At 37.9% G+C, this 22,997-nt stretch overlaps 1 protein-coding gene across 2 annotated transcripts in view; it reads right to left on the bottom strand.

Moving 5' to 3' along the window:
• AGPAT5 (1-acylglycerol-3-phosphate O-acyltransferase 5) overlaps positions 1-22,997 on the bottom strand; it is a 65,893-nt gene that overhangs the window by 5,699 nt on the left and 37,197 nt on the right. The window contains exon 6 of one of the 2 annotated variants that reach the window (XM_063103528.1): positions 6,194-6,352. The exons of the other annotated variant lie outside the window; for it this stretch is intronic. Coding sequence (XP_062959598.1) covers positions 6,194-6,352 — 159 coding nt within the window. The remainder of the gene's footprint in view (positions 1-6,193; positions 6,353-22,997) is intronic. 2 annotated transcript variants of the gene reach the window in all.

The raw sequence follows: 22,997 nt of genomic DNA, 5'->3' as shown, positions 1-22,997 counted from the left end.
TAAATGATGAATCCTATGTTCTACAGTCTTTGGACTACACACACCTCCCTTTTTTGCTAAGTACTCTCTGCAGTTGCTCTTCCTTACTCTGGTGTCCAGCCTTAGGAACATGCAGCATTTAGGTCATCAAAAATACTCTATTTTCGGGCCGACCCTGTGGCGCACTCGGGAGAGTGCGGCGCTGGGAGTGCAGCGACGCTCCCGCCGCGGGTTCGGATCCTATATAGGAATGGCTGGTGCACTCACTGGCTGAGTACCAGTCACGAAAAAGACAAAAAAAAAAAAAAAAAAAGTTCTCTATTTTCTTATACCCCTTTAGGAGTGAAACAGCTTTGATGATAAAAGTACTAAACACTAAAATAGGGAAAATTTTCATTTTTCAATATTTTTGTCTTAATTTTCCTCCAGTTCTATTTTCATCTAAACAAAGAACTGCTTAAAAAGTACTTTCGGAAGCAGAATTATGCATTGGTCAAGAGCCATGTGTCGGTTAAGAGCGCAATCAGGCAGCCTGGGTCCCAATCCCTTGAGCAGCTCTGGGCAAATCTGCAGGTACCTTTGTGCCTATGTGCCCAAGTCCATAAAACAGAGCTAATAACAATAGCCTACCTGATAGGGTCATTGTGAGGAAGATTTTAAGCACTTAAAGGAGTGCCTAGCACACATATGCACTGTTAGCTATTATAATTTTTTTAGCTGCATGTTACTTCTCACCCTATCCTCTTATTTCTATTTCTGATACGTAAAAAGATCCCAAGACCAATTTTCCTAGCCTCACTAATTATCTATATCTCTCCCTCAACATTTCCATAATTAAGTAGTCAACCAGTCAACACTGCATTATTCCTGATATTTCATGTGCTGGCACAGAGCTGTAGATTGTAAGGAAGAGATAACAGACTGCATTTCAAATTTCAGAAATAAAATGCTTTGTGAAGTGCGTAAGATGTGTTAGCAACACCTCTGTGAAGACATCAGCTTTGGAGGGAAGAGACACTGATGGTGTGAGAAAAGGACTGTGAGTTCACACAGTTGCTTTCAGTTAGTTTGTTTTTCCTAAAACTTATATGAACATATATATATGTATGTGTGTGTGTGTATATGTATGTATGTATGTATATATAAGTACTTTGGTGTTTACAACATACTTTCCTGTACATTATTTCATTAGATTTTCATGATTCTATGTAGGCAAGTACTATTATTATCTCCTTTTACAGATGAAGAAACTAAAGCTCAGAGAGGAGCAAGGCCCATAGCAGTCAGTGCTGGAGACAGATCAGCCAAGTCTCTGTAGTTAAGCACCCAAATAGTGACTATAAAAATATCAGTAGATAAACAGAAAAGCAGCTAAATGTTAAGTGGCATTTTAGGAGGTTCTAATACTGAAGACAGGAAATAAGTGACAAATACTTTCCTAAATATTTAAAACAGATCTTGTATCTATTATTTGCAAAACTATTTCAGTTGCAGCATACTTTACATTGCATGAGTAAAAATTATTCTATAAGTACCTTAGAGAATCTAGGGAAAAGTACTCTAAGGTATAACCTTTTTCTAACTGTAAATGTTCTGGAAGAGCACGTGAGTAAACTGATATGCCAGGGTAATACAGAAAGTCTTTGAGGTCTATTCTCTGGAGAAACCGAGTCCCATTTGCTCTGAAGGCAGCACACAGAAGGCAGCAGTGGAGAAGGCTCAGTACCCTGGGCCCTCATCTGTGGCCCGCCCAACTGAGAACCTGCCCTGCCTCCCTCTGAAACAAAGAGGACTCACACCAGCAGTAGGAAACTGGGTAGATAACATATGTTCACATCAATCAACACTACGTAGTCTTTAAAAAAAAAAGTTATAGAAGTGTATAAACTGACATGTAAAGCTGTTCACGACACATAAATAAACAGAAGATATACATATATGTATATATGATCTCATTTTTGAAAAATACACAAAGGCACATTGCTATGGGTTAAATGTATCCCCCAAAAGTTCATGGGAAACAATCTCCACTGTAACAGTGTTATAAGGGGGTGGGAAATCCTGTTATGGTAATTGAAAGGTGGGGCCTTTGAGAAGTGATTAGATCATTAGGACTGTAGAAGACCCTCACCAGATGTGTTCCCTTGACTTTGGACTTCCCAGCCTCTGAAACTACAAGAAATAAATTTCATTTCTTTATAAATTGTCCAGTTTCAGGTATTCTGTTATAAGCAACAGAAATGAACTAATATACACATATACACTCCAAAATATAGACATTATAAAAAAGACATAAAGGAAAATACCCAAACTATTAACTGGGGCTGCATTTGGACAGGTGAGCTTGTGGAATTTTTTATCTTCTTAAGTACCTGTAATCTCTTCCCCACCTCAACATTTACATTTATATTTTGTAATATGAAAATATAAGTTAAAAAAACTTAACTGGAATCATATAAAATGCTTAAGTAGAATACCAAATGTCCTTACGCATATAATTTTAGTATGGTATGCCACCCATTTTAGAAACAGGGTTTTTAAAAACTCCATTAGAATACAACTACTCTGCTCACCTCTTCCCCAATGCACATCTTCCATGATTACAAGACCAGGTGAACCACAAGAGGATGCCCACTGGGCTTTGATTTATACCTCCCTTAAAATGAAACTTACACCACAATGGTAAAAAGAGGGAACACTACTGGCTGCCTCTCTCTTCAACATGAGGCCTCATCGAGGCCCAGGCTATTAGCCTCTGTGATCACAAGGATCCCTGCAGCATGCCCGCTCTCGGCTGCAGAGTCTATGTTAGCAGTCTAGAGCTGAGGCCATGCATGCTCAGCAATCACTTCAGGGGATTCTGATGGAACTGTAATCCTCCTACAAGGCTTTGAGAAACACTGTTCTATGGCATATAAATGAACAATCTAGCAACTTTATAAGAAAAAATTAGTTTTCAATTGGGCTACAAAATATGAATATTAAATGAGAGCCCACTATGTATGGAGGCAATATTTAATACTAATGAAACTCAGTCACAAAGTACTTATAATATTCCAAATTATAGAATTTTATACTTATCACAATTTACAACAGCTTATAATTTAATCAGTTTATCATTTATAATTTAAAGTAAATCCTAATCTATAATTGATTATAACTAGACCAGAATATTAACCCATTTATATAAACAATGAAAGCAGGGTTTTTCAAGCTACAGGTCACAACTCACAATTAAAATCAACACATTACAAGGAAAACTATACATCATTTCTTACGTGCACAGATATACATATAGAATAATATCTCAGAAGTGCGAATGCTAAAGACAAAATGTAAATGAATTTGTAAATTTGATAGACATTTCCAAAGCAGCTTCTACAGAGGTTATGTTATGTTACATTCCTAGCAGCAAAGTATAAAAGTACCCATTACACTTTAAATTTACCATCAAGCCCTGCTATCAAACCTTGAATTCACCAGTCAGATTTTTAAATGAATGGAATGGAATCCCACTCTAGTGTTAATTTGCATTACTCATTATAAATAATGTTGAACATTTTTTCTCCAAACTGTCCTTATCCTTTACCTATTTTTCTTTTTAGTTTTTAGTCATCTTCTTATCAATTTGTAGAAGCATTTTATACACTAAGAAAACAAACCCTTTTCCTATGACATAAGTTGCACATATTTCCCAGGTTGTCTTCAGTCTTGATTTTACTCTGGTATATTTTTCCTTGCAGAAATATTTTATCCTTAATTGACCGAAGTGATAGATTTTATTTTCTACATGGCATCTCGGTGTGACAGTTAGAAAAGCAACCTTTCCAAAAAGAGAGACAATTTATAATCAGTACATACTTGTATAGGCAATGGCGACCCCAAAGCCACCATCGGCTTACATGTAGGAGAGTGTAAGCAGAGCACTGAGTTTGGAACCTAGGCAATGCAACTCTGAAACAGTTTTTGTTTCCTCGAGGCACTTAAAACATAGTTGGAAAGAGATAAAGAATTAACAATATGCAAAATGCCAGTGTTGTAGCACATGCAGTTTGTGCCACAGGAGTGCTGAGGCAGGAGAAAGCACTGTGAGCTAGAAAAACATACCGGGGAGACGTCATCTGAGGCTGGTTGTGAGGGACATCAGGACTTGGATGAGGACAACAAAAGGGAGGGTTTCACTGAGAAAGGAGGCAGCTACACAAGACCTTCAATCACAGAATATGTATAGAGGGGCAGGAGGACTTAAGGGACAACTGTAAACCAGGTACACCACAGCAGAGGCTTCATGGCACAGCGCAGAAGGAATTGCAGGTGCAGAGGTGCTCAGGGCTGGAACACCGAGCGCATGCACGGCAGGCTGAAGAGGCGGATATTTACACTGTGAACACTGCTGATCCAACGAATTCTTATGACCAGGAGGGTAATTTGAGAAAAAGCAGCATTTTTAAAAGGTTATTATTGGTATTATATCTGTTTTTCATAAATGAAACCTTGTTTAGTTTTTTTTTTTTAAAGAATGTTTAATAAACTAAGGACAGTCTTGCTGAACAACTAAATGCATGTCTGTTTTCAAATGTAAAAACATATCAATGACTCCTTCAATGGCCAAAAAAAGAAATCTATCAATATTCTATATTTTTTATAAGAGAGGGATGATAGAAAAAGAATACATACTTAAATTTGCACATACAATACAAAAGAAATTAAGAGAAGAGGTACCTCCAGGGAGAAGGGGAAAGAGGAGACCAGGTGGATGGGGACAGGGTGGAAAGCAAGAAAGGCATTTCACTATATACTTTACATAGTTTTAATTTTTAAACTGATGCATTATATAGCCTAAAAAGTTACATTAAATATGAAGAAGAAAAAACCCTTAGTTTCTTACTTTACAATTAACTCTGTTTTAAAGGCAATTATGAGAGCAATCATTCTTAAGACGCAACTACTTCATATTTTTTTCCTCCCACCATGACCAATTTTTACACAATTTAGGCCCCTATGCTTCCCCCCTCCACTCTCTCCCCTAAACCTTCTACTGTAGGTAGCTACTCTCTATGTCTTTCAATCAACAAGCTTTTCTTCTAAAGCCTGAGTGAGCCTCACTGTATCATTACATAATAGATTAATCACTTTGCAGCTATACTCTACACTTTGGAAAAATCTTTGGCACCTAAAGTACCCACACAGTATAATATTAGATCATTTAATAGCGCACAGTACTGTGTCCAGAGGGCCTGAGTGTAAGTTCGGGCAAAATAATTTCTATTCTTGCTAACTTCTAAAGGCTTTAATAATGTTTTCTTTTGTATATGTTCACTGAAGCTAAGAATATTATTCTATAAAATTTCCAAGGCACATCAAACTAAGAGGAATGCTTCAGGAGCAGGTTAAATGTAAAATGTGCTGCTGGTTCATATTTTGAGCAACTGCCTTCAAGAGATCCTTCAAGAGGTACAAGCACACTGACAAGCACGTTAGCTCAACTGAAAACAGCTGTCAAGGAAAAATGTAAAGCCCAAAGCTCTATCTCTGGATCCCAGCTCACATGGACACTTTGAAAAGTAGATGTCAACACACACTTCCTTGTTTTCCTATCCCCATGTTTAAATTTCTCTAAAGTCAAGAATGTCTTTGGTTATGTTTAACTAAACTATTCTGCTCAATTTTGTTGTTGTTGTTATATCTGACATAGACATAGACATAGACAACGAACAGCTGAAAGGTCCTTAAAACCTAGCACATTTTGAAATCAGAAAAGTCACACTGAACCATCTTTCTTCTTGTCAATGACACAAACTTTGATAAATAAAAGCATATTTAGAGGCTACCACTGACCACTGGCGCACACGCCCACCCTGCCAGGTAGCACCCCCTCCTCACTCCTTCCCTTCATCTATGGAGCTTCCCATTTTTATGTGTGAACTTTGTAGAAAGAGGCTGGGTTAATGATAATGGGTGAGTCCAGAGGACAGATATGGCAGGCAAGAAATACGAAATTTAGCAGGACTAATGAAATTTCAACTGTTACACATTAACATCTTGAAAAATTTATCAAGTAAAAGTAAGGGAGGAAAGTACACTTACCTATTTCTTAAAAATGAATTACACATTCACACCTGTATTCACACACATATATGACATATACGTCATATAGCATATATGTTTCAAGTACATGTATATAGTATATAGTTTCACATATATAAAAACTTACCAGTCATGGACAGAGATTCTTTTCGCTGCCCTTTATCATCTTTCCCTTCATAAACCACTGTAACATCATAAACTGCATCTAAATAATTCTTCATAGAATCAAAAGCAACATGAGTTGCCTTTACTCTTGGTGTCAGCACATGTTCTAATACTGTAAGACCTAGAAAAGAAGTCCATTCAGTGTGGCCATAAATTAGTTGCAAAACACTTCTGCAATATAATATATTAAGTTCAATATCTGAATTGCTTTTAATTTCCACAAACAGACAGAGCAGAATATATTAATGCCATAACCTCACATCTACAGGGCTTTAAGTTCAGAAAGCACTCTCACATGCCTTTTTCTATTTAAGCACTATCACATAATACATATTTATTAAACATCTGCACATACAGGACGCCATGTTGGAAGCTGTCAGAAAACCAGACCTCAGGAAGTTTATGACCTATTGGAAACCCTTCAATTTAATGATCCCTGACAAGGGCAAATATTAGTGTCCTCATTTCTACCAAATGAATAAAGGCGGCAACATCTTGCCCATGGTCACTCAAGCTGTTTAGGAGTGCAGTTCACAATCCCGACTCCTACTCCACACTCCTTTAGCTCTATTTCTGTTCAAAGAGGGGGGGAGGGATTACTTACATGACCTCCACTGTTTTCAAAATGATATGATTTATCAATAATGACCTGATATTTTTAGGATAATCTGAAGAATCTAGCTTATTGGCATACTTTCTTTTTTTTAATTTGAGATATCATTTACATTCTGTAAGATTCAACAGTTTAAAGTGTACAACTCAGTGGTTTCAAACCTATTCACAGAGGTGTGCAACCATTACTATCTAATTTCAGACTGTTTTCATCACTGCAGACAGACACCTGCAGCATTTGCAGACACTGCACACTCCCCTCCCCCTCCAGCCCTGACTCTGCTCCACTCTCTGTATGAATTTGCTTATTCTGGACATTTCATATAAATAGAATCATAATATGTGACCCTTTGTTTCTGGCTTCTTTCACTTAGCATAATGCTTTTAAAGTCCATCCATGTTGCTAGATGTGTCAGTACTTCATTCCTTTTTATGACTGAATCATATTCCATTACGTAGATAGACCACATTTTGTTTACCTATTGATCAATTGATAGACATTTGGGTTGTTTCTACCCTTTGGCTATTATAAATAATGCTGCTATGAACATTCATATGAACTGCATATGAACAACTTTTTATATGATCATATGATTTCAATCCTCTTAGGTATATCTGATGTACTTTTAAAAGCTTCTTTAACTGAGATAATATTGCAATTATACAGAACAACTAACCAAATATACATTAATGTTCCTAATCATGTTAAGAATTTGTTCTTATCTCCTTCTATTTCCTACTACCCCTCTCTTCCTTGATTAGCATATTTACTGACAATGGAACGGAAAACAGTAGCTCTCTCGAAGTAACATGAAATAGACTAGAAGAAACTTGAACTGCATTTTCTACTGTCTCTCTCCAGGGAAGAGCAGCTGCATAAGGAAACATTATAAATAAAGGATAAACACATTGGACAGAAAAACTTTAACGATACATGTAGGAAATTTTACATTTATATACAGAATTCAGTCTGCAATGTATTTAATATATGCTGATTGCCACAAATTAACTAACTGAGGCTGAGAGGTAAAATGACTTGCTCAAAATCACACAGCTAGCAAGACCTTATAATGTCTAGTTTAGTACTTTTTCTATTAGTACTATTCCATAATAATTACAAGCAAGATACTATTCTAAAACTATAAACGTGCAGGTTACAGATGAGGAAATAAAAAAACAAATAGCTACAGTACATGGTAGAATGTCTTAAAAGAGATATAAAATATTCTCAGAATATATATTAAAAACTTCAAAAATCTTTTAATCACTCATATCTGATTGGTGCAAGCTTCAGGAAAAAGACGACATGAGAGAGAGGCCAAGATGGATATATATATAGCATACATACGAACGAAGGTAAAGACGTAGGGACATAGAAGGTCTGTGGAGCACATGTGCACAGGCAGTAAGTGCTAAGACTGAAAGTGCACTGAGGTCACACTGCCAGGAGCTTTAGAATGATAGGCTTGAGGCACTTATATTGACCTGTGGGAATTTAACAATTTGAGGCCAAGTAATATACTTAACCTAGGTGCTAATAAGAAAAACAATTTAAGTTTCAGAAATAGTTTAGGACATTAGGTCATAAGCAATGAGGTCCCGAATGAATCAGGACTGAAGCAGTGCAAACTGAAAAGAGAAAATGTAGTCAAGTGATATTATAAACATCAAATAGATATAGAATCAGCAGCTAACTAAATGTGGTCATAAAGGAAAAGGATCAAACATAAAAAAACCAGGCCTCTGCCCTAGGAGGCACAGACAAGGCTGTGCCACACACAGAAGGGAAAGTCCAGGAATAAGAGCCAGGGAAATGGGTGTGTGTGTGCACAGACCCACCAAGCAGAGCAAAGGTGGGAGGCCAGGAGGCAGATAAAAAAAGGAATATGAGTTCAAACTGGGCACGTTGAAGTAATAGAACACTCTAGAAGTAGGTGAAAATATAATCTGTAAAATGGCAATAATTAGCCAGAGATAAACATTTGGAAATCATCTGAATAGATATGATAAGTGAAGTAATGGTATGGTTGAGCAAATGACAGAAGATGAGAAGGCAAGAAATACTGACTAAAAGAACATCTACTTTTTAAAAAAAATAAAAGATAAAAAGATAAAATGATAACAGGGAATAGGAGAAGCCAGTAAAAAAGAAAAAAGGAAATCTAATGTAATGCAAAAGCCAAAAACAGAGAATGTTTAACAACAGAGAAGGTGATATTTACATTTATTTACAAAAATTTTACTCCATTATTTATTTCTGCAATAACATTAAAATTGTTTCCTGATTATAAAATAAGGTCATAAATAATGTCAAAAGCTACATGAAAATTAACAATATGATAACTGATAAAAATTATATGATACCTTGGAGATCACTGCTAAGTTAGAAGTGCAGTAAATGTCTAGAGAGTGAGTGGAGTCAGATATAAAAATGAAAGGAAGGGGCCAAATTTCCCTTTAGAGATTAGCACTAGAGAGAGAGAGAACAGCAGAGCCATGGGTGAGGGGTGTAGACAGAGACAGACTGACTTACTTGAGAACTGGAATACATTCGTAAACTGACAGGAAACCCCAGTAGAGAAGGGAGGGGGGTGATGTAAGTAAAGAAGACTGAGGCAACATGATGGACACACAGAAATTGTTGAAGTTGCCACATCTGAGAAGAAAACTTTTCTCCAAAGATAAGGAGCCAAATAAAGCAAGTCCAAAGTAAGACTTTGAAATAAAAAGGGAAATTGAGTGTACTCTTGCGAGAGAAACATAACTTTTTCAGGGCAAAGAATCCTTGAATGTCAGGGAAAAAAATCTAAGAGGTAGTTAAAAGAAAGAAAAAGAACAGCTGAAATTAGATGGTATGGACTGGTTATGGAAGGCAGTCCACATAGATTTTATGATGTTCTCAACTGCTAAAAAAGGGAGAGAACAAACAGGGTTACAAAAGACTGAGCAATGACACTGCAGAAACAGAACATGCAGCTGTGGGAGCCACAGGCAGACCACTGGGTCTGGGGCAATCAGGAGCTGCATAAGGCAGTGACGGCTGCAGAAAGGCCAAGGGCCAAGGAGAGAGAAGTTAGAATTAAGCTAAAAACAAACAAACAAACAAAAACCAGAAAGGGTTCAGAGAAAGTAAGGAAGAGGAAGAAGCAGAGCCAGCTACATAATCTGCAGGATCCAGTGCAATTTCCAAACAAATTTCAAAATGATGAAAGCAGATCACTGAACCAAGCACAGGACCCTGTACGAGAAAACAGAGTTCCCCTGGAGCCTCCAGAAAGACTGCAGCCCTACCAACAGCTTCATTTTAGCCCAAGGAGACCCACTTCAGACTTGTGGCCTTCTGAACTGTAAGAGAATTAATTTGTGGCATTTAAGCCACCAAGTTTGTGATAATTTGTTACAGCAGTCATAGGAAACAAATACATCATCTTATTCTAGTAGAAGGATAAGAGTGTGTCTTTTCCTCTAAGCACTGGGCAATAACTCACCACCCCACCCTACCCGCCCCACCAGCCAAACTGTATCTGGCTTTATTAAAAGATATTTTTCATAAACAACCACGGTATGACATGGGCAGGACATGGGCAGACAATCGTTAAAAGTATACAACAACTTTCAAATTCCCTTCTTCAACGGACTACCAAAATCAGAATGCCACTATAAAACCCAATGAAATCTTCATCTGATGCTCTGAACAGGGAAAGCTTAGAGTGAGGGTTGACACTTCACATTTAGAATGTTGTTTAACAGCTTCCACAGGCAAACCCTGACTTTCAGGAAATGAAAGTGGCAGAATTAGTCTCAAGATCCACAACGTAGAGAAGGAACTGCCACTCTCTCGAGGGACACGGTCTCAGCAGCATCACTGGGAAGTCCAGGTTGCCAGACATAATGGTAACCAATTTCTGAGGGTCAGGTCCCAACGGGTCTCTGAGCTTAAGGGAATTAAGTCTATGCTGAAGGTAGAGGGAGAAGAGGACATAAAAACAAATTTTAGTTTTTCCACACCACAAGGCATTTGTGCCAAGGTGGCTTTTTGTGTCAACATCAGGGAATCTCTCCTCCTGGGAGCCAAGAGCAAGTCTCTCAAAACTAGAAGGGAAAGGCATTTCCCCCACATCAATCGAGCTTTGGAGACATTTCTATTAGTGACATATGTACCGCCTCCCAAAAACAACATAACTTAAAAAAAAAATTCTGCATTTTTATAAAACTTGATAAAAAATAGTATTTCACACTGCACAGTCACCAGAAGTACACAATTACCACAAATGCACACACTTCACTTGGTATCTCCAGTACCTTCAGCTGTCTGTGCCATGTCTGCTTTGGCATTTCCATTTTCTGCGGGATTATTCCCATCCTCACCAGTGTGAGCTTTCCCTTTTTCCCTTTGGGTTCTGTCTCTTCCTTCTTTGCAGGAGCCTTTTTGGGCTTGGGCTCTGGCTTTGGAGGAGCAGGTTTAGCAAACAACCTTGCCGATCTTCTTTGTAGTTCAACCTTCACCTTGGTTTTATCTCTTTTAGCCTTTCTCTTCAGCCTTTCTCGTGGGCATGGTGTGGGGACAGCAGTGGGACGCAGGTGCTACACGTGGAGATGCAGCCATGCACAGGCTTTGGTCAGTCTGGAGGTTGTTCTTGCCTCCTCTTCTTGAATAACTTTCTTTTCAATGTTTGCCATGTTAACCTCCAAAAGCTGGCTTCAACGTGCTCTTTTAATTTCTATTTCTTTGATTATAAGGGCGATGAACATTTGTTCACGTGTGTGGGTCATTTATATCCTGAATTTTTTATTCAAGCCTTTTTCCCATTTTTCTAATTTGTCGTTTTTTGCTAATTAGTAAAAGCCCTTTTTATACTAAATACATTAATATGTCATATATTGCAAAATATTATTAGCTTGCCATTTGCCACCTAAATTTGTTTATACAATGTTTCAGACATAAAAATAATTTTTATTCCATTAAGTCTACAAAGGAAAAAAATTCCTTTTATAGCTTATTCCTTTGTTTTTTATGTTCTAAAATGACTTGCAAACCTATACAATAGCCAATGTTATTCATAGGATGAGAGCTAAATTCCATAAACCCTGAAGACTTTTAAAACTATAGAGATTAATAACACGAAGATTCTAGGTATTTGGTTTGCCACAAGAGATACATCACTAAACTCCTGTTTTCTATTACTAGGGTTCAAAAAGCATAAGTATGTCATCTTTGCTAGCAACTATAATTAAAAAATACTATAGGGACAAACTTTTTTTTTTTTTTTTTTTTTTTTGTCTTTTTCGTGACTGGCACTCAGCCAGTGAGTGCACCGGCCATTCCTATATAGGATCCGAACCCGCGGCAAGAGCGTCGCCGCGCTCCCAGCGCCGCACTCTCCCAAGTGCGCCACGGGCTCGGCCCTAGGGACAAACTTTAATGAGTTCAGAAGGTAGATTAAGATACATTAAAGTCCAAATTCCTTACTAACCACTTGAAAACAAAATATCTAAAATGACTCGAAAGAAAATGAGTTAAAATGAAGCACTTCACATAACTGAGAAAGGATTAAATATTACAGCAGTACCTGAACAGCTACAGGACCCAGAATGGAAAGCCTCTTCCTCCTGCCCATCTCTAAGTTTCCTATAATATGTATGTAACTGCTATGTTTTTTCTTTTTGTTAATGAAATTCAGGCATAAAATAAAGTTTTACCAATAAATATTAGATCCACATGTTCTAGTTGAAACACAAAAATCTGAACCAACTAATCTGTTGAAGACATAACTACTTTTATTTAGACGAGTGGTTCTAAAACTTTAGTATACATAAGAATCATCTGGAAGGTTTGTTAAAATACAGACTGCTGAGCCTCTCCCCTAGAGCTTCTGATTCAGTATGTCTGAGTGGATCCCAAGAATCTGTATTTCAGGCAAGTTCCCAGGCATTGCTGATGCTGCTGGTCCAGGCACCACCTTGAGAATCACTGACTGAGAATTTCAACCGTGACTTGAGAAAATCAAGAATTCACAAAAGGGCAGATGAAAGTAGTATGAAAAGGCAAGAGGAATAAACAGTAATATCATTTATTTAGGTAAAAATTTATAAGTAAATGGTAAGAAATGTATAAGTATATATCAAAGACTTAAAACAAAGCTCTCAAAGTTCGTGAACACTTGATTTGTCCAAAGCACAGAACTAATGTTATAGAAGACAAAGATCTTCCTACTCACGGGACAAACAGGAGCTCAATCTGTGACAGCACTGCTCTCTCCTGTTGTCAATTCCTAAGGCTGTATGACCTTATATGATTGTCAGCTGGAACTCTACTGTAGGAACGGGAAATAAGAGAAGCTAAAGTATAGAGAAGTAAAATACAACTGCAATTCAAACACTGACGGATAAGTTGATACACTAGGTGACAAAATGGGATACTTGAGTATCACTATAAATATGAGTATAATTCAAGAGCAAACATTTTCTCACTCCTTTTCTTCATTCCTATTCTTTTTCCATAAATGACTAGCATAGAAGAATAAAAAATTCTAGCCTGGAAATACAAAGTTTGAATGTGGACTTCTAATATAATTCTTTTGGTCACTTAACTGAACAAACATTTTAGAATCATAATTGTAGAAAGATCATTTTTATCTATCATACTATTTTATTTATATAATACTATTGAAACTACCTAAAACTTGCTGAAACTTGTTTTATTTCCCTATCTCCAGTTGTTTTATGTTACCTTGCAGGGTGTAAGCTGAGTGTGTGCAGAGAGAAGGGCCTTGCCCTCCGGATGACCTTAGGCCCCACAGAAACCAAAAATCTCCCCAGGAAATTGAACCACCAAAGCCTTTCGTGAATGGAGAGGTCCTTCAACAAGGAAGATCCAGCATCCAGCAGGCAGCTTCATTACCATATATGAATTGATCCAGAGCTAGCCAATCTTCCCATGCCTAGTCACATGGTCTGATCTGGCACTAGCCAATCAACTTGTGCCTGGTTCTTCACCTCCACCAATCCTTTAAAACCTGTCCAGCCCCTAGATCAGGAAAAGAGATTTGAGTCTTGTCTTCTTGTCAATGGACCTCACAATAAAACCTTTTCTTTTCTTAAAACCAGTGCCACAGTATTGGCTTCTGTGTGCATCAAGCAGCAAACCCTTGCTGGGTCATGCCACTATACTACTTAATAATGTTATATTTATATGTTATAGCTTTCCTTATTAAATGTTTCACCAGTTTTCTTAAATGACAAATTCTATGCTAGTCTTTCAGAAAACGAAATTCTCTTTTCCTTAACTTACTATTACAAAATTGAGCAGCCTTCAACATATACCTTGCTTATTTGACAATTAACAGTTTCTTGAAGACTTCACCAATTCAGAACTTTCAAAATCTTAGTTTCCACCCTGGAGAGACTGCAGTTAAACAAACTTTGACTCATTTATTTGGAAATGTATGGCTTTTTAAAAAATAAATAGCTAACATTTACTTTCAAGAAAGAAAGAAATACAGAGATCACTAATATGACAATATCTGAAGTGAATAATACTGAGAATTCATTCTAAACAACAGCCCTATTACTGAATCAACATATTTTGTGGGTAATACTTGTTTTAGGCAAAATATATCTAAGGAAATGGCAATAACCAGGGCCTTCAAATATTTAGGGTTAAGACAGACAGAGAGACACACACACACACACAACTCACACCTCTTAAGCAAGGCAAAAACATTGACAACAGAAAACTGAAGATTTATATATAGTATAATGACTAAAACATGTAAACAAGTATCAAAATTTTAAAGTGAAATTAAGAAGGTTGCTTTTGGTTTGTTTTTCAATTTGTTTTTAAAGTCAGAATCAAATAAAGCCTCCTTAGGAACAAAGTTGTTAATGATTTTGAAGCAAAACATCACAGACTAACAAGAGCCATTAATTTCAACTTTCTTGAAAAAAAATTAGCTTAACAGAGGAGACCCAGTTATTACGTTTATATTTTCAATTAATCTCATTTAGGTGTGACTGAAGAGAAAAGAAAACAAGAGACACTTTTTCTAGATATACTGTTCACAAATCAATTTCCTTTATGTATGATGGGAAATAATTATATTTACAGTAACAAAAAATATACTTCTAATGGATAATAATTTTCTCAATTATAAAATTTAAAGAAAGAACAGTTAGCAATTAAAAATTATATCCATAAGACAAATACATTTTTTTTTCTTTTTGGTAACTTCAGGAAAGTTCTAAGACTCACAGAAAAATAACTGACCAATAAATCTATTATTGTAGGTAACTAGACTATCACTGGATTAAAAAATTAAAGTACATATATTACTATTTTAAGAAGCACTTAAAATATTTGTTTTTTAGCACTGCAAAATTAGTATTGATTTTTTAAAATAAGTAACTTTTAGTAGCTACATTAAATATTCACCTCAGTTAATGGATTGAACAATAAAAGGTAAATATTCATCCTAAATTGTTTTTAAAAGGATGAATTAAGAAATACTAGTATCAAACACAGTTATATATGCCCAGAATAAAAAGAAAAATATAACCTGGACTAAAATCACAATTCTGAACAATAACATGATGAATAAATCAATTAGCATATAAACACCTATTTTACCCAGTTGAAAAAAGTATGCCAATGTTTAAACAGAAAATATGGAGGCTTCTGGTCAAGATGGCAGAACAGAAAGTCTCCAGCATCACACCCACAAATCAACCAATTTACAACTATTAAAAAGCAATGACAGCCAAGCTGGGGCCTCTAGAGCTCAGGAGAAGAGGAGGCGAGACCTACAGAGTGCATAAAGGCAAAAAAAAGCCACAATGAGAGAAAGAAAGGTCTGCTCCCACAATTTCGAGCCCCAGCTGCTTGAAGGCTAGAGCTGGTGAGCACACGGAGCAACAGCTGGCAAAAGCCGCAGCTGTGCCCTTCCTATGAAGTTGCTTGGAGGCGGCAGGGGTGAAGAGGGCCTTGATGGCCCCCCAGGCCAGCAAGACTACTAGTGAGGTTCCCGTGGACCCACATAGGAGCAAGAAGGCACAACAACTGAAAAAAAGGAGCTACTCAGAGGCTGGCAGGTCATTGCAAGGGACTGACACACAGCCTGTCCATGGGAAGTGTTTGGAGCATGGGTAGTGGGGGAGACGGGTCACCAGGGGAACACTGGGACACAGCAAGGACAGTCGATCTTTCCTCCAATCAGTGCAGGCCAACTCTGTGTAGACTGGTCAGGAATACAGAACTACAGAGGGAGCAGTTTGCTGAAAAGACTCAGGCCCAGACCAGAGTTTCTATACAACCCAGGTGTACCGGATCTCATGAGACCCAGAAGTACCTACAAAGTCAGCCATTAAAACTTTAGCTGCACAAAAAGCCTTCCCCAGGGAATCAGCAGCAAAACAATAATTTAGGTCAAACACAGGTCTCAAGTGCTGGTACTCACAGGAAGTTCTCCCGTTTTAGAAGTAAGCAAAAGACAACAAATTAGTTCCAGCGCAGAGCTTAAGTCATGGGAATAGCAAATAATCCAACACAGAACTGAAAGAAAAAACAAAATACCCACAGACCAGAGACAAAGTTTGATATTAACTAGTAAAGGTCTAAGACCACCAAAGAACACCTATAAAACCCAGAAGGACCAGAAGCCCCCAGAGTCCCCAAGCCAGGGAGGGGAGAGGGCCAGGGGACTCAGCCATGCCTCCCAACACCCACAACCAGCCCAGCGACAATAACTGAGCCACCGCAGGAAACACCCCAGGCTCCTGAGCTGGGGCACTGGGGGGCTCAGGGCTTTAGCCACACCCCCGACATCTGCATTCAGCCCAGCAATGACCAAGCCACCACTGGAAGCCCCCTTGGTCTACACTGCAGGAATAAGGGAGATGCCACAGGCCTCAACCATGCTCTCACTCCTTCCCCCACCCTATTTCCTTTCCCCTTCTCCTCTCCCCCTCCCACCCAAATGCTCCACAGCACCACCTTAGAATGTAAAAACAGATGGAGCCAGGGACCAAGCACTCCTCCCGCCACCAGGAATGCTGTCACTGCCACATGGTCACCCGGATTCCTGAGGCTTGGAGCCAGGGACCGACCCTTCCTCCCACAACCAGGCAAGGAGCACACGAAAAACACCACTTCCATGTGGGTGGCCCACCACATCCACCACAATAGCCACAGGTGCCACAAAAAGCAGCTAGATGCCACAACCATGGAGCAAAATGACCCACCAGCCATTCGAGTGCATTGACACAAGAGTCACCAGCAGAGACCAAAGAAAAGAAGACAATGTCTCTTTCCACAAAGCCCATTTCAGAGTGATAGAAACACCACCTGCTCTTAATAGTGGGGGACCTGAACACACCTCTCTCAGCACTGGACAGATCATCTAGGCAACAAATCAACAGAGTAACCATTTCTTTCACAAGGAGAGAAGAAATCTACAGTTCTCAGAGGTGGGGGGGGTGGGGAGGGATTTGATAATGGGCATAAATAACAATTACAATTCATAAAAATGTATATGCTAACAATATTGATTTGATCAACATACATCAACATTGAACCCCCAAAATATGTATAATCAATTATGATTCAATAAAAAAATATAAAACGTTATATTTTCTGTTATATATTTATTTATAATATATATTTATATTTTTAATATATTATACATAATATATATTTTATATTACATATATTATGTTATAATATATATTATGTTATAACATATATTTTATGTTATAATATATATTATGTTATAACATATATTTTATGTTATAATATATATTATATATGCATTTTATATATTATAATATATGAGATATATTATTTTAAAAGGTAAATTTTAGAAAAGGAATCAGAAGGGCTTCAAAGTTAAAACACATAATAATTCTGTTATTCTTCACACACAAACAATAATCTGGGATTGAACTCATTCTATCATGCAAACATATTACATACACCTCAACAAACAACTAGTGATTTGCCCAGTATATACACAGTAGTTCCCCAGCCACAGTTTTGCTTTCCATGGTTTTAGTTACCTGTGGTCTGAAAATATTAACACAAAATTCCAGAAAATTTCAGAAATAAACAATTCATAAGTTTCAAATTGTGTTGTATACACTACCCGCCCGTTAATCACTCAGTAGCCATTTCTCGGTTATCAGATCAAAAAAACATAGTATATAAAGGGTTCAGTACTATCTGCGGTCTTAGGCATCCACTGGGTGGGGTCTTGCAACTATTCGGGGGCCTTCTATAATACAATGTCCAGAGGTAATTTTGTCTTATTTAACATATTTAAAATTAATGATCAGTCTATCACACATTATAATGGAACTGCAACAGGCAAAGTTGTGGGAGAACAGCACACTAAATCTTCTTGGAAATCTGATCACTACTGTAAGTAGAACCCGTATCTCAGTCAGCTAGATTGCTCTTGCTGAGTCTTGGTCAGGTTCTGTATTAGTCCATTTTGTGCTGCTATAACAAAATGCTTGGAACTGGGTGATTTGTAAAGAAAAACGAAATTTTTTGCTTACACTTTCTCAGGCTGGGGCGTCCAAGTCCATCTGGTGATGGCGACAGTGACCCAGGGGTCTCACACTGCAAGATGGTGGAAGCCGAGAGAGCAAGAGAGAGAGAAAGACAGACTCTCCTCTTTTTTTAAAGCACTCAGAACCACACCCCTGACCACCATTTTTAATCCATTCACTACTGCACTACTGCAGGGTCCTACAATCCAGTCTTTTTAAGGCTCCACCTTTCAATTACCATAACAGGATTTCCCACCTGCTTAATAGTCACAGTAGGGGCTGAGTTTCTAATACATAAAACTTGGGGACACAATTCAAGTTTCAGGGAGTGTTGGTGGGACATAATTCAATCCACTACAGGCTCTCACTACTGTTAACCAATACCTCATAATTTCTCACTAGTCTCTCTGCCTTCACCCCTCCTGACTGTTCTTTTGAGATAGAGCTCTCACCATGTCAGTCACTTGTCCCATTCCCCTCTCTGGCCTGCCTCATGTCACTCTTCCTGCTGAAGTGCACCTCTGCCCCACGTCCAACACCCCTACCTGCTCGAAGTCCTCAAAGCCCAGCCTGAGTGCTTTCTCCTCCACAAGGCCTCCCCAAACCCTCATCTGAAGGTGATTTAACCTGAAGTAAACTTTGCTTATTCTCATATTATGGTTTGATGTAATTATTTTTGTAAAAATCTTACTTCGATATCATTGAGGTAGGCAGCCACTAAAATGGCCCCCAATAATCCCCACCTTCTGGTATCAGGCCCTCATGCAATCCCCTCCCCTTTCAGCATTGGCTGGATCCAGTGACTTGCTTCTAACAAAGAGAGTATGATGAAAGTGATAGGATGTCACTTGCAAGGTCAGGTGACAAGAAGACAGTGACTCCTGTCAGGCTCCTCTCCCTCTTTCTCTCCCCATCGCCTCTCTCTGAGCCCTGGCGCGAGGGGAGCAAGCTGTCATGTTGCAAGTAGCTCTACAGACAGTCCCAAGTGGCAAGAAATGATATTCCAGCCATTGAAATGGAAATTCTCTGAGCACTGGAGGCCTGTCTGCTGCCTGTGAGAGAGGCTGAAAGAGGCTCCTCCCGCAGTATTGCCTGGAGATGCTGGTAGCCCCAGCAGACATTTTGACTGCAGCCTGTATACAGACCCTGAACAAGACGCCCCCATCTAGGCCATACCAGGACTTTTGACCCACATAAACTGTGATACAACAAATGTTTGTTGTGTTAAGCCACTAAGTGGGGGTAATTTGTTATACATCAATATATAACTAATAAAATCACGTTTTACTCTCCTATTAAATTATAAACTCTAAGAAGATATTATAGCTAGTTGCACCAACTTTGCAAAATTTTTTACATAGTAGGAATTTAATAAAGATTTGTTACTATTTTAAAATAGAGTATTGTAGTACTATATCAAAAATAAAATCCGCATAGAGTATAAGAAATAAGGCACTCTAGGTAAACTTCCAAGGTCAATTCTTCTTCAACTCACGAAGTCCACCAGTGTCTCAGGATGTAATTTATCATTTGATAAGAACAGAACACCTCAGATTTTACAATGGACAAAAAAAAAAAAAAAAACAAGAAAAAAAATTGTTAAGTTTACTGTTTCCCTTTCATCTTATCTAATCTATAAACTGTAATTCCTAAACAAAATTAAAATGGGTATAAGAGATGACACAGGAGAAACTGAAATGCATATGGTTTAGGCCTATTCTCAAGTTTATCATGAGTCCCACCACCGATTCAGCTATCAACTATTTTAAGCTTCAAAAAGTAAAACATACATTTTGTTAAAGTAAGAGCTCAGCTATCTAGAACCTTTAGAAAATTTATCCCCACAAAAATCTAAAAACTGTGTTTAGCAATCTTATATCATTGTTTTCTTTGTAAAATATATAAAGTTGGGAAATAACTCAAACAAAATCAGATGTCTTTACTATTGAACTTTTCTGCAACTAACATGTTAATATGAACTGTAACTCCGGAAGGCAGAACATAAAACACAACATTCTCTAAACCCATTTGAACATGAAACCCTTTTTTTCAAAACATCTTATGGACTCTGTTGTAGAACATGCTTTTAGAAAAAAGGAATTAAGACTATAATGCCTTAAATAAAACACAGTGAACTAATTAGGAAGATTATTATTAGTAACTTCCATTCACTCATAGAAAAAGGTCCAGTGTTCTAAGCCCTCCATGATTGATCGAAACCTGTCCCAATTCACACAGAATTCCCACAACTCTTCTTCACTCCTCTTCTGCTTGGAGCCATCAAAACTCCTGGCTCACCTCATGTCCTGCTCACCCAGTACTCCATATCTTTGACACTCTTTTTTCTCATACCCAGAACTCTCTTCTTTGGCCACACATGAGGGTGTACACTTCAGATGTCACTTCTTCCTTGAAGTCATCTAATCCTCTTTCCCTCAATTCCCACAGTGCGGTAGCTATGCCTCTCACATCACAACACTCTACACACCACACACATGTGTTCTTATCTTCTACCTCATGAGCAGGACTCATGTTTATGTCATGACAAATACTTCTTCACAAAATGTGGTTTGCCCTTTACAAAGTCCAAAATGGCTGACTTGAGTTCTTATGTGCAGTTCTGCTAGTCCTTCTATTTTATCACTCAACACTCAATGTGTGTTTTATCACACTGAGAGTATTGCTACCAATGTCTGACATTATCAGTAGATTTACAGTAATGACTTAATAAATATATATGACATACCAGGCTTTCTCTAAGTATTATATCATTGAATCCTCATAAAGGTCCCATAAAGTAGCTATTATGATCCCCCATTTACAAAAAAGAAAACAGACTGACTGAAATGAACTGACTTGCCTTAAGTTATACAGCTAATACGTACAAATGGTCTTCAAAAAGTTCGTGAAAAACTATGCATGGATTGCAAAATTGTTTTGCACCAAAATGAACTCATGCTAACTCGTTATATATCATGTCTGAACAGGATCTAGTTCGAGGCCCTAAAAAAGACAAGACAACAGTGGGAAAAGAATCCCTATCAGAGCAACATGAATTCTGCTAAAATTGAAGGAAGGATATCAAATTTATAGTGAAGCTTGGGTGGAAGAATGGTGAAATCATTGATACTTTATGAAAAGTTTATGGGGGCAATGCCCCAAAGAAATCAGCAGTTTACAAATGGTTAACTCGTTTTAAAAAGGGATGAGACGATATTGAAGATGAAGCCCCCAGCAGAGACCAGCCACATCAGTTTGTGAGGAAAACATTAACCTTGTTTGTGCCCTAACTGAAAAAGACCAACAATTGACAGCAGAAACAATAGCCAACTCCACAGACATCCCAACTGGTTCACCATACGTAATTCTGACTGAAAAATTACAGTTGAGAAAAATTTCTGCTCCATGGGTGCCAAAACTGTTGTGCCCAGATCAGCTGCAGACAAGAGCAGAGCTTTCAAGGGAAATTTTAAACAAGTGGGAGCAAGATCCTGAAGCATTTCTTTGAAGAATTATAACAGGAGATGAAACATAGCTTTATGATCCTGAAGGCAAAGCACGATCAAAGCCATGTCTACCAAGAGGCAGAAGTAGTCCAGTCAAAGCAAAAGTAGACTGGTCAAGAGCAAAGGCCATGGCAACAGTCTTTTGGGATGCTCAAGGCATTTTGCTTGTTGACTTTCTGGAGGGCCAAAGAATGTAACACCTGCTATTTATGAGAGCGTTTGGAGAAAGTTAGCCAAACCTTTAGCAGAACAACTCCCAGGAAAGCTTCACCAGAGAGTTCTCCACATGACAATGCTCCTAGAGCTCAGCCTGCTCAAAAAAGGACAATTTTATGACAGTTTTGATGGGAAATCATTATGCATCCACCTTACAGTCCTGATTTGGCACCTTCTGACTTCTTTTTGCTTCCTAATCTGAAAAAATATTTAAAGACACCATTTTTCTTTAGTCTACACTGGCATGGTTAAATTCCTGGGACCCTCAGTACTTTATGGATGAACTAAATGGCTAATATCATTGCTTTAAAAAGTGTCTTGAAGTTGATAGAGATTATGTTGAAAAAGGTTTTTTTTCATCATTTTTATCTTTTAATGCCATTTTTCATGAACTTTTTAAAGCTGCCTTGTAATTGGGGATACAGTCCAAAGTCAATGGTAATGTCCATCTGAGACTAAATATTGGCACAAGAGTGATACTTGATAAATACCATAAGGAAAAATTAAAAAGAACTTTGAAGAGAGAGGCTACTCCCACTTGATACAGCCACTGCAAGTAAGATATGAGACATATTGCTAAATCCGTCTTGGACTTTCCAGCCCCAATTAAGCTCCCACCTAAATGCAGTAAAATGAGAGACTACAACTGACCTTGTGGAACAGAGAGAGGAATCATCCTTGCTAAGCCCTGCCCAAAGTGCAGATTTGTGAGCAAGTACATGGTTGTTACTATTTAAAGTCACTAAGTTCTTTGGTGGTTTCTTACATAGTAATAGATAACTGAAAATTAGTAATAAGATTTTAAAGTATGGTGATAATTGTGGGAATGGAGGGAAACTCTAGATTTTGCTGATTTATTGCATGTTTGAATGGATAAAAGGGAAGAGT

The sequence above is a fragment of the Cynocephalus volans genome, chromosome 1 (genome assembly GCF_027409185.1).
Source record: "Cynocephalus volans isolate mCynVol1 chromosome 1, mCynVol1.pri, whole genome shotgun sequence".
NCBI lineage: Eukaryota > Metazoa > Chordata > Mammalia > Dermoptera > Cynocephalidae > Cynocephalus > Cynocephalus volans.
Note: the sequence above shows the minus strand (reverse complement) of the source record. Positions and strands in the feature narration are given on the sequence as shown.